Source organism: Serinus canaria, chromosome 23, assembly GCF_022539315.1.
Source record: "Serinus canaria isolate serCan28SL12 chromosome 23, serCan2020, whole genome shotgun sequence".
Taxonomy (NCBI): Eukaryota; Metazoa; Chordata; class Aves; order Passeriformes; family Fringillidae; genus Serinus; species Serinus canaria.
In genome coordinates, this window is record NC_066336.1 from 6,324,821 (window position 1) to 6,342,822 (window position 18,002).

The window sequence follows — 18,002 nt, forward strand, 5'->3', positions numbered from 1 at the left end:
GAAGGGGGCTTTGGGCACTGCTATTTCTGTGCATCTGCAGAGCTCCCCTGCAGATGCACAGAAGTGCTGCTGGTGGGGTGTTATCCATTCCTCTCCTCTCCAGAGCTGTCTAAAAGTTTTTGCTGGTTTGCTGCAGTGCCAAGATCCACAGGAAGCAGTTTTGCAGGTACAGCTAACACCCGCCAGCCTTTTGATCCCAGTGCAGGGGAGACTTAAATGGGTTTTAGCAGGGATGGAGGCAGGGTCAGGAGGATTTGAGCTGGTCTTTGGTGGCTGCCTCAGGTTCTGTGGGAATGCATTTTTAAACTGCTCTGCTGCAATGCTGACAGTGGAAATCTGGCTGGATCTACAGAATTTCTGCTCTGTGTTCCTGGATGGATGACCTTGTGCTGATGAGGTTATCTTTATCAGCTGGGACTAAGAAGGAGGAGGAGGATAATAACTGAAATGGTGATGTCAGATTTGTGCTAGTAAATTTTGGCTTTTATTTTTGGCAATATGAAGTTTAGTGTCTGTTGCAAACCAGGTGAAAGAGAAGAAGCTGGAGAAGAGCTGTTACAGAATCCTGGAATATGCTGAGTTGGAAGGGAACCCATCAGGGTCATGGAGTCCAGCTCCTGCTAGATTTGTTTCCTTGTAAAGGGTGTTTGTGTGATGCCAGAGGAGAACAAATAATTGTGGGATGAAGGATTGTTGTGAGGCTGCTGGAGCCCCAAAATCAATGTGACACTAGTGATTACACTAACCAGTATTATTCCACATCTGCTTCTAGCCTCCAAATGAAGCCTTCAATCTGTGTTTTAATGACTGTGTTCTCTCTGCTTATCAACTGTGAGTCCAGGGAAAATAAGGATGCTCAGGTGGACAGGAGGCTTGATTTAGCTCCCAGCTATGTTGCTGTTGTGGTGTTTGATGTCAGGCAAGTCACTTTTTCCTTGTTTCGTCCTCTCCAAAATTACCTGTGGTTAGTGAGGATGGCATCCTCCTGTTTATAGCTAGAGGGACAAATTAATTCATCTCAGCCTTAAGGGCCATAATTAGCAGCCAGGTTCTACTGGTCTAGTCCCATCCTGCTCAGTGTCATATGGGGTGTAGGCGGGCCCTTTAGTAAATAGAGTATGAATAACAGGAGGAAGTGTTTGGGTATGTTGGGTAAGTCCAGCATCAGCTGTGTTCAAGGAATTGTTTCTTGATTTTCATCTTCTCCTGTATTTTGTGAATGTGTAATTTGAAGCTTTAACTCTGCAATGTTTTTATTTAAATGCTTATTCATGTTTCACACCGGGCTTTCCTGTCCGTGGATCTTGCTTTTTGTATTAAGTTCTTTTGCAAGAGCGGATTTTTGAGAGCTTTTTCAGTGAAATAGGAAAAAAAAAGTTTGCCTTGATTCTGCAGTAAATTCCTGCTTCTCTTGGGAAGTGGGATTTATAAAGCTGCTGGGCTATGTTTCAGCATGGAAAGAGAGGTGAGGGAAAAACTACCAGAAATCCATTTCTCCGTTAATATGGAATTGTGTAGGTGATACTCTTGCACGGAGAGCAGCAGTCCTTGCATAAGCACTGGATACATTAACATTTCTAACTAGTAAATTTATGGATAATCTCTTCTTTTGGAGGATTTATTTATATTTGAGAGCATTAGCCTCTGGGAAAATTAAACCTCTTTTAAATCCACTTTGTTCAGAGACTAGACCGAGGAAGTGCTGGTAAGCCCTGCCATCTTCCTCCCGCTTTCCGTGTGCTTGATTGGAATTGCAGTGCAGGGACACAGCTGGTCCAGAGGCAGCAGGGCTTTGGTTTTAGCTGCTTTATCCAGTTGTGGCAAAATGGATTTGGAGCCTGTTTGCTGTTCCTGTAAGGGGCATGTGCAGCTCTAAGCACTGCCAAAACCAAGAGAGCCCCTAAAACAACCAGCCCCAAAGGTAAGAAAGATGAAATGTTTGTGGGAGCTGAAATGTCTGGATAAAGCTGTTTTTCTGCATAATGTCACAGTTTTGGGGGGCCGGTGGTGACTGAACTGTCAGTGTGCTGGGTGCTGCTGTGCCTGCCAAGGCATACCTTCGTTTCAGGTGGCTGATTCATGGCTCTGTGTATTTAATCATAGTTTCTATAGCAGTGAAATCTTTAACAAGCAGGTGGAGTTTGCTCTTAGTCCATTGCGGGTTCGCATGAATGTCATGGCCAATTCATTCCTCTGTTCTTGCTGAGCAGAGTCATTTCAGAGGGGATAACATTGAAGGCTATTCTGTGTTTCTGGTGCATGTAATGAGTACTGAAACCACTCTTTCATTGTAATAGTATTACTATTTTTAATATTATGTCGTGAGCATTGCTTTGTCCTATCATGTGTGGCTGCACTGCTGAGTAAATGCAGAGTAGGATTCCTTATGCTGATGTGATTGTTTATCTTACTACCTTTTGATTATCATTTAAGATAATTGAACCTGTGATTGTAGACTGTGTTCTCCACAAATGCATGCCTCAGGGTTTGATATTACCTGTTGGCTTATAATATGACTGTAGTTTGGTCCTGTTGTACTGTAAGCTCAAATTCTTTAATTCTTTGGTATTTCCAAGATGGCTTTGGTGCAGGAAGCAATTTTCATTCTTAATGCCCGCAGCAAGTGGTTCAATTTGCATCCTCAAGATAATGTGGGTAGTAGTTTTGTGTGGATTTAGAGCCACATGTTGCCTTGCTCTGGTGTCCTACAAAATATGCTGTGTTCTTGAACTTGGAGCAGAACGTTGATCTGGAGAAGGGCACTGTTGGTCCCTCAGTGGGATGTGAGTTCTCTGGGATGGCTGACAGTGCTGCTGATAAGTTTGCTTTCAACAAAACCTCATTTGGAGCTGGTGTTGAGGTTGCTTTTGGGGAAGTGTGACAGTTTAACATTTGCCCGCGTTGATCGTTCCCTCTTCATCCTTGCCCTCTTTTGAGCGTGAGCACTTTAAAAGCAAATAAAGCTTCCTCATCAAAAATTCCAGTTCTGATGTGGCATGTCGCTTGTGACAACTATTTCAGTTGAAATAGGAATGTGGTGGGAATGGATTTGTATCCCCATTAAACAGGAGGGGAACGTATCCTCTGCCAAGAGTCTGTCGGAGATGTTGGCTGGAAATTGTTGTTGAACTTGCCGTGTGTGGGGATCAGCAGCGGCTGACTTTTGCCCAAGTGAATGTATGGGGTTAACCTGCTGTTCAAAATGCAGCACTGAAGCATTTGGGAGTGCAGTGCATGGGGAGCTGGGGTGGTGGATGCCGGCACTGCTCAGCTCTGGGAGTGTAATTCCTGTCTCCTCCTTCATAGTGAATAGCTCCTGTTTTATTGTGGGTGTCCCTTGGAGTTGGAAATCAGAGAGGCTTTGCCTATTCCGCACACTGTGTGCAGGTGAAGTGGAGGTCCTGGTTTATTTGCCATTTCTGTTAGCGTTGAAGGCAGGAACACTTTGTTCCCTACTTTTGATTGTAGCAGTTTGGAGTGCGAGATCTTCCAAGCTTGTTTTTGTGAAGCTTTCTCACGGTTGCAGGCTTAATTCTGGAATTTAGTGTCCCTACAAGCTCAGTCTTCAAAAGGAATTCATTTTTGGGAGGCTGTGTTTGTGCTAGCTGATAGGAACCAAGCTCAGCTACCTGTAATCACTGTCTAGGTTTGAAGTAGCCGTTGCGGGTGAAATGTTTGCTATCTTGCAGCAGAGTGCTTGTCAAATAGTCTCATTTAGTGCACCCAGATTTTTAACAGATGGGACAGATTTCTGTGAGCCTGGGCAACCACTACAATTGCTTTGCAAGGTGAGACATTTCTGTTTTGATGGGTGGGAGAATTAATAACGCTGTGTGATTCATTCCAGTGATGTGTCTAGTTTTGGATCAGATTTGGATTTTTTGTAAAGGATATTAGCATTTGTCTTCAAAGAAAGCTAACTTGAAAGGCAGAAGATGACAGAAGCAGTTCCTGAGCCGTTCTGTTAGGATGAATGAATCTTGTGGCTAGAGATCCCTGTACACTTGAGGGGACTGGGAGAATTGGTCTTGGACAAGGAGATCACTGTGCTCAGAAACTCTTCCCCTTGTGCTTGGGGTGCCAAGAGGGAGAGAGTGGCACCAGGGCAGTGCAGTGTGGATAGGAGGGCTGTGGGACACCAGCTCTGCCTTAGGTCTGCAGGGACAGTGATTAAGCACAGCAGGAATCTGTCCTGTGAGTAGCCAGGTCCTAATGGAAGCGTTCTGCAGATGGCCGGACTTGCTGAACAGCACAGGAACCGCAAGCCCGGGAGCAGGGAAGGAGATGTCAGTGTCTGGTGCTTTTGGAGCTCGGTGTGCGCTGCAGGAACAGCCTCTCTGCTGATTTTAACTTGGCAAAGGCAGCAGTGTCTGAGTGAGTATTCAGCAGTCTCTGGTGGCCAGGCTCCATTTGCCTAGCCCTGTTCCTGCTGCGAATCCAAGGCCACCCTAAATGTCACCACACTTGAGGGATTACAGGGCAGGTCCAGCAGGAGTGAGCAAGGCAGAATTCAGGCTCCATTTTAGTGTTTTATTGCCTGCTCTTGGGGCTATCACTTCCTTTGCAAAGGGGTTATTTACTTCCTGCGGAATCGCCCTGGACAGAAGTGGGGTGTGCAAGAAAGTGAAAATTCTGGTGATGACTGAGCTGTTCCATGTTAAATTTAATCATCTGGGGGCATGTAGGACAGGTGATACATTAGTCAGATCTCAGGATGTGATCTGCCAGTGGAGGGATGTGGTCCCCAAAAGCCAGAGAGTGCCTGTGTGTTTTAGCAGATTGCAATTGAAGTGTACTAGGAGTGAGTCTGAACTGTTTTTGTGGCTGGAGAATTGCTGGTTTATGTCATGATCCCTTAACAAAACAGCTCTGATGGAGGCAGCCTCTGCCATCAGGCTTTGTGCCTCAGCTGGACAAAGGCTGTGCTGGAAGCAAAGTGGGTGTCTGTGCCTGGTGTGTCCATCTGTGCTGGCTGGGAGAGAGCTGGAATTTGGAAATGCTTTTAACTGTGTGGGGGGAGCAGGTGGCTTTTCATCCCAATGAATTGTTTATTCTAGTATAGATTGGGGCAGGGTTTTGTTGCCGCCCATTGTTCCAAGAAAGTGGGAGGAATGAGGGGTAGAAAGCGTGGAACTGGTTAAACTGGAATTCCTGGGTAGTGCCTGCCCTTGAGTTATGATCAGCGAGGTCCTGCTTATTTCAAAACCTAGGTCTGACAAATCCTGCTGCTTTGGGATCAGTTGGTGCTTTAGGTTTTTGCTTCTAGGTGTACTGGAGGAGTTTGAGAATAGTTTTGTAGCAGAGAACTCAAATAATCTTGTAAATATGAATAACCAATCTTGGTTTGTCACAGATGCTCTGAGATTATGCAGGATAGGTACTCATGGCCTGGTGATCATACAGCATGGGAAGATAAGGGTGACACCTTCCCTGTGGTGTTTGCAGTGGGACAAGGGACAGGAGTGGGCAGGATCTGTGATTCTGTCAGGTTTTCAAGGCTGTTTGGTGCTGGGAAGCCTGACTTGATGACTTGATGTCTCCCCAGCCCAGCCCTACCCCTTGGCTGTGAGGACCAGCGCTGCAGTCCTGTGTGGGGCTGCAGCAGTGTAAACTTCCAAAAGTGCTGTGGCTGCTGAGCAGCTCCTGTGTATTCACTCCCTTCCCTTATTCTCCAGCAACTGCTTGTGGCCCATGTGACAAACAAATTGAGGAACTGAACTGCATTTGAGCCAGCTGCTTCTGCACCAGGCTGGTTTTGGCTGGGGTCAGCTGCTCTGTGAGATCTCTGGTTCCTGTACAGGGAAGGGCTGGGACCTCCTGGATGTACCTGGAGTGCTCCTAAGGCATGTCTTGTGGAGCATCCTCTGCTTGTGAACCAGGGATCCTCATGCTGGGTTTGCAGAGCCAGGTCCAGCACCCTTCCTGTTAATACAGCCCATCCCACAGCATTTCCTCAGCTCCTGTGCCTCGAGAATGTTGAGATGTTGATGTTGTCTCCAATTTTAAGGTCCTCTCTGCTCCTTGGTGTTATAATGATTCCCTTGATTTAATTTGCGCAGCTGGAGAAGAGCAATTTTTTCCTGGTTGCCTTCTGGGCCCAGGTCAGCTAGCCTGCCTGCAGGGCACGAGAAGAGATTTGTCGCTTCAGTTGGGTGTTTTTTCAACCATTGTTACTGTGGAAGGTCCTTTTGTGGCTGGAAAGAAGCCCTGATAGTTTTGTTGAGCTCTTGATGCAGCTAAATGTGTTGGCTGGAAAATGTCATTTCTAATGGAAAGTTAGAGTGGTGATGAGAGAATAGAGCTGAAACATTCCTGTTCCAGGAGATTACTGACTTTAAGATTATCCCACTTAAGATTTAAATAAAGATTATTTGGAGGAGTATATCAGACCAAAACCTAAAATATGAGCGACCGTGTGCTGAGCAGCATAGTCTAGTGGAAGATGTCTCTGCCTATGGCAGGAAGGTTGGAATTAGATGATCCTTAAAGGCCTTTCCAACCCAAACCATTCCATGATTGTGTCCCTGCCTGAAAGCATTTGTAAGAGCACTAGGAAAGGCTCAAGTTCCACCTGAGATCAAAATCAGCCATCTGGCCCAGTAGGTCAGAGGGCTGCACTAAGCACCATCCCCAGTGTTGCTGCTTCATAAACTTTGTGCACAACCATGACAACTACAAAAGGGTGGGTTTTTTGTTTTTTGGTGGTTTTTTTTTTTGTTTTTAAGAAAATGTTCTCGTTCAGAAGCTTTATGAGCTTGTTTTCACAATGGGATGCCTGACTGCCTAACTTATGTTATAAAGACTTTGCCAGATCAGTAGTGGGAATCAATTTCTCTATTGTCCTAGTTAAAGCTTGGGTACCTTTTTATTAAAGCTGGAGCTTTGCAAGAAAATAATTGTCTGAGGAGGAATTCTTCAAGGAAATTTGATATCTTAATCAGAAATAATTAGAAATTATGCTAGTGAGTCTGTGAAAGAAAAAAAATAAGGCTACAACTGAATTTCAAACTACCTGAACTGCTTGGCAAAATCTGCTTCAAAAGATGAAATGTAATGCTGCTATAGATTCAGTGATGTAATTCCAGAGTGTCGATTCAGAAAGCTTTAATTTTAAACAGGTGGGCTGTTCCCAGTTAAAAAGCATTGACTCTGTGAGTTGACAATGACACCTACACAGCATAGGTTTCGTGCATCTCGTATTTTTTCAAGGGGGAGCGTTGCATTGCCTTTGTGGAATTTGCTCAGAGATGCCTGGTTTATGTGCTGGAACGTGCAGCAGGGAAGGCATGGAGTTTGATCTGATTGCACAAACCCTGTGGGCTTTTTATCCTAGGAGGCAGTTGGGTGCTTTGGGAAAGACCCTTATGGCAGGATTGCAAATTCAGCTCTGCCGCTGCAGGATTTTTGGGAGTTCAGGTGAGCTTTTTAACAAATTCATTTTAGTGCTTTGGTGGTGGTTAAGCTCATTCCTCTCACTTTTTAAATAGAGGCAAAAAGAAACACTTTTCAAATGGCTTTGCAGTGGCTGAGAGTAAAAAGTGGCCTCGTTCTGGGGAGGAAATGGTGGTTGCAAATGAAATTGTCTATCGAGTCATAATTACAGGGGCATGACCACAGCACCGAGTGAGTACTCAGCTGCTAAGTTTTTATTCAAAGTTTGATGAAAATGGAAACCACAAAATGAAGGCAGAGGTGGTTTGAATTTCACCCCAGAAGCCAGAGGTAAATAAGTAACCCTGTTATTTTGTGCCTTAGAGTGTGCTATAGAACTGACACAGCTTATTATAGCTCAGCTAATGCGTGCAGCCCACAGTCCTCAGCTGCTCTCCAGAATGGTGGGTCCAGGATGAGAGGTTTGCTCACTATCCCTGGAGGTGCTCAAGGAACAGCTGGATGTGGTGCTCTGCTTGACAAGGTGGTGATTGGTCACAGGTTGGACCCAGTGATCCTGGAGATCTTTTCCATCCTCAGAGATTCTTTGCTAGAGCAGTAAGGATGCAGGGTCAGGAGTCCCACTCCAGTGTTCTGCACAGCTTGTCTGTGAGCACTTTTAAGGTTTACTTTTGCCTAGGTGTTGGTAAAAGCCACTCACCTTCCCCGTGGTGCTGCCATGGAAGATGCAGCTCCCTTCCCTTTCCAGTTCCTCTTTGGTAACCTTATATTACTGTGCCACCCACAGGCAGCTACTGAGCTGCTGGAAAACATTTGCTGTTTGCATGGGGAGCCACTTATCATATGTTCAATCTGTGACAAAAAGCTGCTGGTTTCATTGACTGTAATATGAACTGTATTGAGGTTTTCAGTCCTGGTTATTCCAATTTTATATTTAAATTGCACATAGAGTTGTTATGCTAATATCTGATTTTCCCACTTCTTCCACAAATCCCATTCCTTGTACTAACCAGCTGCTGTGCTTCTGCTCAAAGCCATTGCTTCCCAACAAGTGCAAAAATGCTTGTAGTGTTGGGATCCTTGGAAAGAGAGGGAAACTGCTGGGCTGCTAATTAGTGGTGCACCCCATTAATTGGCATGTTGCCACATTAGGCTGCAGAACAACTGGGTTTAATCTGTGCGGTTTTACTGAGGAGGAATATTCTGATTTCCGTCCAACTGACCTCTCCACTGCTCGGTGTGTGATTAGTGCAGAACAAACTGGGTCAGCCGAGGCTGCTCAGAGGATTTTGAAACCAGCATTTGTAGTTCCAGCAATTTGCAGAAACCAGCAAATGATGCTCAAACCATAAGAGCAAACCAAGACTTTTAGGTGGAGCTGGTTTGTTTTAGATGGAGTCAGAAAAATAAATGAGCTTTTTGGCATCCACTGACTTGAAAAGGGGCTTATGCATCTCTTTCTCTTTGTACAACTCTATCCAACAAGAGGTTAATTACACCTTTACACCTTCTCTTGTAATCTGTACTAGGGCATTTGGCATGGTTGATCTATTTAGGCTTTTTAAGAATTTCCCTTGTAATACTTAAACTCCAGTTGTGCACCCGTGCTATAATCTCTCCTTTGGGAGAATATTTTGGTGCTGTTGAGGTATTCTGCTTTGTAGAACAGAATTTTAATATTGTTTACCATGCTCTTAATCTCACTGCTGGCAGATAAAATGAGTTTCTTTAGCCTTCCCCCTGAGGACCTGATGGAGTTTCATGGCCAACAGACCCATGGCATTAGGCAGAGTTATCTCAGCTTTGCAAAAATCCGTTCATCTGTCTTCCTGGAAGGAGTAATTATTGGTGAGAGAATAAAATGTTGATTTTATTTTTGAAATTGCATTTACAGAAAGGAACGGGCAGCCCGATCCATGGGCTAGTTGGGGAGGGTTTGTGAGTCTAGCCCTTGAGAACCATTTGCAGCTGGGGAGAGTCCTGATGGCTTGGATCAGCCATTCAAGTGGAGTTTGGCAAACCAGGGAGGAAGACTCAGGACATTCTCTGAGTGATGAAGCAGAGGCTGCTCTGTGCCTGGCTGCCATCTCCCAGCTGGCCTTCTCCTGGTGTCTGCTTTTTCTTGTTATGATGGTGAGCTGTTGTGAGCAGCATCAGCCCTTTGCTGGGCTCTCATCATCTGCCCCAATGGGAGCCTTCTGGGTGCTGCTGCAGTAATGTAGTTTTTTAAGTAGTGTAAAGCAAAGGGCTGAAGTGGCAATAATATAGTATTTGTTTATTGGCTGTTACTAGCACCATATTAGGTCAAAATGAATAATCACCTGGGAGTTGTCAGGTGAGCTTGTTTAATTTCATGGGTCATGGTCTATATAAATGCAGGACCATGTTCCTCAAGCTATGGGTGTGTGTTAACCCTTTCCCTCCAACTGGTGGATATAGTTCCAAACATTTATAAGAGCATTCTTTCTCTCCCCCACATGTATTTTTTTCCAAGACAGCCTTGGGTTTTGTGTCTCGTTACAGTAAAAGCCCTGTAGTAGCTGCCCAGCTGGTGTCGTGTCCCTCTCTGGGATGGTGATTTAGAGCTGAGCCAGCATCGAAACTGCGTTTCCATGCCTAAGGCAAGCCTGTTGGCAGCCACTGTGGAGAAGTAATGTGCCACTTCTGCTTGGAAGAGTTGTCAGTTTTCTAGTTTAGTTGGGGAAAACAACCAACATTGGCTTAGGTTTTAGCTGGACTTTTGGAAGTGTGCGATAGTCTTTTGAAGGAAGCTGTTCGTGTTACTGGAGGAGATGAGCAGTGAGGACAGAGGGGTCCAGCTAATGAGCTTCATTCTGAAGGAAACAGAATGAATGCTTAATATTCCAGCGGTCTGGGTAAGGACTGCTGAAAGTGAGATGGTGAGGAAAGGGGGGGAAGCTGTACAAGGGAATTCAGTAAAGCTCATGGATGCGGATTGCCCAAGGCTGGAGCAAACAGCAGCACCTTGGTGTGCAGCTTCATGGTCCTGTCGAGGTCCAGTCATCCCCAGCCCACTCCTCTGAACGTGCTTGGTGTGCATCTGGGTCAGCTTTGACTGTTCCCAGAGCAGCTGCATCGATGCTGGTGCAAGGAATGGATAGGAGGGCATGGCATGGGAGGAGATTCAAAATCTGGAATTGGGCCGATTTGTGTTGCTGGGGGAGAATGTGACAGAGCTGAGCACATGGGCAGAGCTAGGAAAGACAAAATTCCCTGTGCACAGGGAGTGTGTTAAGACTGAAGAAATAGGGTACAAAACACTCCAGCATTGCTGTGAAACAGTCCTTTTCTATTGTGTGTGGATTAGCTGCCTAGCTGGAAAGAAGCCATCATCTTTCTGCAGGAGTTCAGAGCTGGGTCAATGGAACAGGAATATATTCTTAGAATGGTACAAAGAGCTGGGGAAAAAGCTGTAAAGTGTTTGAAGTCTCGAGGCAGACAAAGACCATGGTTCTGCTGCTCTGGTGGCCAGAGTACCAGAGGGGCAGGGGAAAGTCCTGAGCTGTGCCAGCAACAGGGCTCTCAGGAACAGGAATTTCACACAGCTGTCAGGCCCAGGAAATGTAGGACACTCAGAGGACATGAATATTCAGAGGAGCTGTGGCATGTCATGCTAGAGGAAATGAAAAGCCAAGTTTTCTCAGAAGGAGGTATCTGGGAATCCTGTGACAGTACGGGATAAAAGCAAATTTCTGTTCCGTGGAGTGGGTTATCTCAAATATTATTCCAGAATATATCTTTCCAGTTAGCCACTTGTAGTTAATGCTGGCAGCAGGATCTGCGCTGCTTAATCCATTTCTTTGGTGAGAAGTGCCTGTTCCTTAGTGCAGGCAATGTGCTGCAGGAGTGCAGACTTTGCTCCTTCTTCCTCTACCCTGGCATCACTTTTTTCCCCCCAGTGTGCCTTTTATGCTGCTTCTGTTGATAACCAGATATTGTGGATTTAGTGTTCTGCTCAGAAAGAGCCTCCCAGCACAGGCTGAGGTGCTCCCAGCTGTGCCATCAGGCGGTAACAGATGTCTGGGGTGCGCACAGTGAGTGTCCAGCAGTGACTGCTGCCAGGATCAGTATTCCAGGCACAAATGTGCCCCATGCAGTGCAGAGCTCAGCACAGCCTGTGCAGCAGTGCCCTTGAAAGTCAAATTAAACCCAGCTCCTGGGGAGCAGTGGGAGCACTGCTGTCATTTGTGCTGAGGTTCAAGCAGGCCTTGAGGTGGCAGTTTCAGTTTCCCTTCTGCTTTCCTTTCCCACAAGGGCATGCTTGAAAGGACAGGCAGGGATGGTGATGGCTCTTCTGCCTTCAGAGGGGGAGCATTCCCTGGCAGGAGACTGGAGCAGATGAGGATCAGACTCTGCACCTAGAGAGTAAGGGACAGGATAAGAGAAAACAGCCTCGAGTTGTGTCAGGGAGTTTTAGGTTGGATATCAGGGAAAATGTCTTCACCAAAAGGGTTGTCGAGCCATGGCACAGGCTGCTCAGAGCAGTGTTGGAGTCACCATTCCTTGAAGCGTTCAAAAACACATGGGTGTGGCACTTGACGACATGGGTTAGTGGTTGTCTTGGTTAATGGTTGGACTCAATCATTTTAGGGGGCTTTTCCAGCCTAAATGATGCTGTAGTTCATTCATTCCAGTTCTTGCAAATGGTGTCCTTGGTGCAGCACATGGATGCACCAAACCATGCATCCAAATGCATGTGAAAGCTGTATTTTAACAGTGCTAATGGATTAGACTGTAGGGACTGAAGGTGTTTCCTGAGCAATTTGTGGCTGTCTGCTTCTGAAATCAAAACCTTCTGATGTTCTTGATCCACTCGTTTGCTGCCCAGAAGCCTGTACAGGTACTTGTTCCCTTTTCTGAGCTGTTTAAAGCTGTGATCCCCAATTATGTTTTGAGGGTTTAATGGCTCTGTTGAGGTGTTTCCCCCTTCCATTCCAAGAACATTGCTGTGATGGAATTTGAGCTGCATCAGAGAGAAGTAGCCTGGAGCATGGCTGTCTGATCCAAAGAAGCATTTTCCCCCACACAGCTGAGCGAAGCAAAGCTGAAAAGCCCCACTGGCAGAGCTTCCATGGGTGGTGTGTTGTGGTTGTCCCCGCTGACACTGCAGCCCTGGGATGCTCTTGAACAAGCTGAGCACATGCTGCACACTCAGCAAGTTATCACTTGAAGATGATGAGCTGATGTGATGTTAAACTAAAGCCACCAAACTGTGCTTTGTGCTGGGACCAAAGGGGATGAGTTGGCCTGGGCTTCATGAGGAGAAGGTTAGGCTGAACTGGGCTATGGATAAAGGCTGGCTTCGACTCCTCAGCAGTGAAACAACCTGATTTTGTAGTTCTTCCCCAGTCACCCCATGCTGTTCCTGCTGACATGTCCAGTTGTGGTTGTCATCTAAATTTGAACTGCAAGATTTTGAGGACAGAACCTCCCTTTTTCTAAAATACTGAGCCTGTGCTGCAGAATCTGTCAAAATCAAGACACATCGTGATTTCCCCAAACTTAGTTCCCCTAGCATCTCATTTCAGAACTTTCTCCAGAAAAAAAATTGCTTTTTTACTAAAATTCTGGTTCCTTTTTTTTTTTTTTGGTTCCCCCCCCAGTCTGCTCAGAAGTGCCTTGATGCTGTCTGACATCTGAAATACTTCCTGTGCACGTGCTGTGCTGCCTTTGCTAGATAAGCAGTAGGCTGTTCCCTTTTACAGCAGGCACATCCCTTCCTGGAGAGGCAGATGTGGAATATTTTCCCTGGGAACAAATATTTCTGCCTTGTAATTATGTCACCTTAATTTTGTTTCTCTTTTCTTTCCATCACAGCATGTGTCTGATACCTTCAAATAGGGGTGACAATGTCACACTCTTCCTAGTTTGGGGCAGGATTTCTGCTCTAGGTTCCCTTAGGTTCCCTCCACACTGGTTTTGTGTAGGCTGAGCAGAGCTGATAGAGAAATAAAACTAAATCTGAGCTTTGTTCGCACTTGGAATTTTGTGTGTTGACTTTGTTTACTGTTTTTGTAGGAATTTTTCTGGACACTAGTGCACAAGAGGAATGGAAGAGAACGCTGGTGAGTACAGTCTTAGGTATCTTACCACAGATTATGGACCTGACCTGTCCCCCTTGGTTAAGTATCATAAAGCACCTGATTACTTTAAACTTGGTGTCTTCATTTCAAGTGTAGAAGGTGATTAGAAAATAATGTAGTTTGGCAGATGCATCAGCTGCATTTGTACTGTGGTGTGGACCAGATCTGACTGAAACTCTGTACATATGGAAGATCTTTTTTGGAATCTCCCATCTGTGAAACCTGGAATACTGGTCTCTTGGCTATCCCAAGTTCTTGAAAACAGGTAACATCCCCTTTCTTAATAAGGAGGAGTCCAGAAGCAATGAGCTGGTTTGAACAAGGCACATGGCAAGGTGTAAAGGAGGATCAGCTTCTGGCTGTTCTTGTTGTTCTGTATTTATTCCTTTAGGCTGCTCTGCGTTGCAGAAGATACAGGATTTTTTTTTCTAATTAAAATTTAAATCTCTTGCTTTAGGCAGTGTGTAGTGCTTGCCCTGAAGCAATCAAATTCATTGCTGGTAGGTTTAACTGATGCAAGGCTACAGTTGTAACTAAAACTCACAGATTTTTTGCTTAGAGATTGCCATGAACAGCTCTTCCATCTGTTTGCCTAAAATGGCTACAAGAAAGGAGTTAAATGCCCATTTTTCCCTGCTATTGACATGAGATGTGCATTAAAGCTCTTGCCTGCACTGTCGGAGTATCCACGCAGCATATTGGCCTCACATCTTCTGGACTGTGATAGTGCAGTTGGTGATTCTAACTCATAAATAATATTTCTAGGTTATTCTGTGCAATCAGGAGATGCCATGCTGACAGCTTTGGTAACGGTTGTACTTGTCAGCAGGGCAGTACGCTTGGTGAGGCAGATGAAGGCCAGTTTTTGGCTTCATACAGAGCTGGTGTGTTGGAGCCCAGTGGCCTGGTTAGATCATCTGCAAGCCAAGAGCTCCTGCATAAATGTGCTTGTAGTCCTGGTGGCAAGAACTGCTGTGCCCCCTCTTTGTCAGGCTGTAAGGTGCACATTTAATCTGTGGTGATTGCTTTCCCTTCTGATTTGCTCATGGCAAACTAATTCCAAAAGATGACTTGTGGAGGAGGTGGAAGGTGAAGTGAGTGTGGCACTGGCAGCTGAGGCTGGAGCAGTGTCTGTGGAGGTGGCAGCTCCTACTCAGCCCTGGGACACAGCACAGCAGAGCAGGGCCATTTCTCAGTCTCTAGAGCTTCAGTTACTGGGATGGCTTTGAGCAACATCAAGGCCAGGTTGGATGAGGCTCTGAGCAGCCTGGTCTAGTGGAAGGTGTCCCTGCCACAGCAGGGGGTGGAACAAGACGTTCAAGGTCCCTCCCATCCCCAGCCATTCTGTGGTCAGGGAGCTCTCCTCCTCATTCACCAGGACTCGGCCTGTGCTGGGACTGCCACCAGCCACCTCTGTTTGCATCACAAAGCTTTGTGTCCCTTTTCACGAGCAGTTGAACCCCATTTTTTTGGCTGGGTCAGTGAGACACAGAGCTGGAGCCTTTTGAGGTTTGTGAGAGTGTTTGTTTTGATGGGTGCTAGTGGCCTGGGATGTGAAAAGCTGTATGTTCTGTTTGCATTTTGCCAACTTTACTGAAGTTACTTCCCATTCTCCTCTGAACAACTTGAGCAGTGCCAGTTTGGGCTGGAGAATCCAACCTGGATCTTTGCATGCTCAGACACCCTCCATGGCTGGTCATGAAGCTTTACCTCCTTAGTGCTGGAAGCCAAGAGCCCTGTATTAAAGACAGAATAAAAAGATGGATCTTTTATTATAATTTCTTGAAATTCCTTTGCTTTTATGGCTATTCTCCAAGTGCTAAGCTCAGGACTACTGGGTTGATCCCGGAGATGAGGTAAGATGGAGCTGAGCTGAAGTCCAAGTTGCTGCCCTTTGTTCCCTTCAAGCCTGGTGCTTTGTATGCATTGCTGTCCTTCCCTGGTTGGATATTAACTGCGCTCACAATGCTGCATGGCTGGTGCTTGTTTGAGCTGGTGTGCTTGGAATGGCCACTGGGAATGCACAGGGAAGCGTAAATCCTTTTGAGCTGTCAGCCTCCACCAGCCATGGGTGGATGAGGGAGCCTTCCTTGGCTCACTGCCCTGCCTAATTAAAAATGAAATTTGCTGTTGTCTTCAGATTTTAATTCATGCTCATCCCTGAGGACGAGTGGAAGCCAGGTCTCCAGGCAGCTGCAGTGAAGTTTCAGAGCTGTCCATACATGGTATTCTAGAACAGGTACACAGCTTAAAATTTGCTCACAACCCTGCCTTGATGTGCACTAACTTGCAAGCAGGTAGAAAGGCAAATTCCTGCTGTTCCTTAGGCAGGTTACCAGAGTCTGGAACTGATTTCAGTGGAAAGCATTTGTCTTTCAAACAAGGTGCAGCACAGAGCATTTCCTTACCTACCTGAAAGCATTACCAGAAATAAGTTGAGTGCACTTGACAGGTTAGCAAAATACTTTGAGACATTATCCTGACAGCCTTTTGTTCTTAAATTTGTTCTAGTTCTTAGTGTAATTAATGTACTGAGTGGTGTCAGGGTGCTTGGGGCACTCAATGCCATGTTGGTGTTGTTTTTCTGCCTGCTGCATTTGCAAGTGGTTCAGCTTAGCCATCCGTCTAGTTAGCGTGGCATTTCTGAAAATTAATACCCAATAATTCCTCCCTGAACAAGTTGAGGAGGTGTCTGAACTCTTGCTGCCTTTCCCTCCTGAGCTACAAGCCAAGTGTTTTACAGAGATTATTTGCTGACCTGCCAGAGACCTCGTAACTCTGTGACACTCCATTTTGAGTGACTTTTGAAGGTGGTGTGCTAAGTGGTCATGTAGTTTGAACCCGTATCTCAGGCTGGGGGAAAGCAGAGGTTAATTCTGCTGGTTTTGTGGTTTCCTGGCTCAGCTGTGGATGTGCTGGGATGGAGATGCCTCGGCCTCCAGGCTGGTTGGAACAAGATAGTGGCAAAGGTTGATGTTGAGTGAGAAATGTCTTTGCTGAAGTGCTTCATGACAGAATTGAACAATCTTATTCCTTGTGTGAAGAGATAAGACCTTGCAGAACATGCAGTCAGCCCTCTGGGCTATTCAGGGAGATTTGCTGTGAAACAGTGAGTGTGGAGTTCCTGTGGCTCAGTAAGTAGGGCATGGAGCAGGGCAGTAGGTTTCCAGAGTTTCTAGTTTTCTTTTTTGACTTGTTGGACCTTAAATTCACCTTGCTCCTGGAACATTGCCTGTAAATTCTGTCCAGGGATTTCAGTAGCTGATTTTATTGGGTTTGGGAGTAGAAGAGGAGACTGCCTGGAACCAGGGACAAGCGGGTTTAGTATAAATGTGATTTTTGTTATTACTATTTCTTCACACAGGAGCAATGTGTCCAGATTGAGTGGCAAACCTGGCCTTTTAAAAACAAAATACCGAATGTTCTCATTATCTTGCTGCCTTTGTGAGCTGTGGCTGCCAGTGTTAGCTGAGCTGTTGGCTGGACAAAGCTACTCCCAGGCCCTCAGGCTGGTCCTGAGGTGCAGTCCCAGTGTCAACATTTGGATGTTGTCACTGCTGACATCACCACTTTATCTGCCTGGCTTTCCTTTGTCTTGGAAAGGAGCCCTGTCTCTGGCTGCTGAAGGTGTCTTTTGTATCCTGAAACAAACAAGAAACCGGAGATACCTGGTTGCTTTTTTACGGGTTGGACCCATTCAGCTGGGTGGAAGGAGTGGATAACCGTGACTTGCTTAGGGAGAACATGGCTCTTCAACCAGCCTGAGTTTGTCTCGTTTTTTGAAGCAGAGATTTTAAGATTTCAAAAGAATTTACTGTCTGGGTTATGATAAATTTATCCGATAAATTTACCCCGCAGGGTCGGAGGTTCGGCCCCGGAGCCCTCAGGCTCCGGGGGCCGCAGAGTTGCGCTGTGGCCGCCAGAGGGCGCGCGGGGCCGGGCCAAGGCGGGCCGGGCTGAAGGGGGGACAGTGGGGCCAGGCCGGGGGAACGGCTTCCCGCTGCCCGGGGCAGGGTTGGGTGCGATGTTGGGACGGAATTCTTCCCTGTGAGGGAGGGGAGGCCCTGGCACAGGCTGTCCACAGAAGCTGTGGCTGCCCCATCCCTGCAAGTGTCCAAGGCCAGCTTGAACGGCGCTTGGAGCACCCTGGAATAGTGGACTGTGGCAGGGAGTGGAACGAGAGGAGTTTGAAGGTCGCTTTAAAATCAAAACATTCTAGAATTTTGTGAATTGCATTTCTGTAGGAGATTTCCCTCTCTCCTCCCTCCCCTTTTTTGGGGGGTTAGAAGAGACAAACCATGACGGTGCAGCCAAGCAGTGGCTGTGGACATTGGCTTTCATAGGCAGTGCAGTGAGGTCTGATTTGGCACCGTGTTAGGCTCAGTGCCAGCATAGCAACACTGGCCTTGGTTGGTATAGCACAGCCTCCCCCTGCACTTGAAAGGTAGAATTTAATAGTGTTCTGTGCTCCATGAGAAAATCCCCTATAAAAACACATCGCTGTTC

The 18,002-nt window shown here is 46.3% G+C and overlaps 1 protein-coding gene across 5 annotated transcripts in view; it reads left to right on the forward strand.

The window, feature by feature from the left end:
• The window catches only part of PHACTR4 (phosphatase and actin regulator 4), a 50,303-nt gene that overhangs the window by 4,586 nt on the left and 27,715 nt on the right, over positions 1-18,002 (forward strand). For 2 of the 5 annotated variants that reach the window (XM_050983228.1, XM_050983230.1), the window contains exon 2: positions 13,432-13,478. In XM_050983228.1, coding sequence (XP_050839185.1) covers positions 13,463-13,478 — 16 coding nt within the window. In that variant the 5' untranslated portion in view covers positions 13,432-13,462. Of the gene's footprint in view, positions 1-7,333; positions 7,417-13,431; positions 13,479-13,615; positions 13,762-15,636; positions 15,736-18,002 lie in introns of those variants that run through there. The other 3 variants (XM_050983231.1, XM_050983229.1, XM_030231160.2) reach the window with 3 other exon arrangements.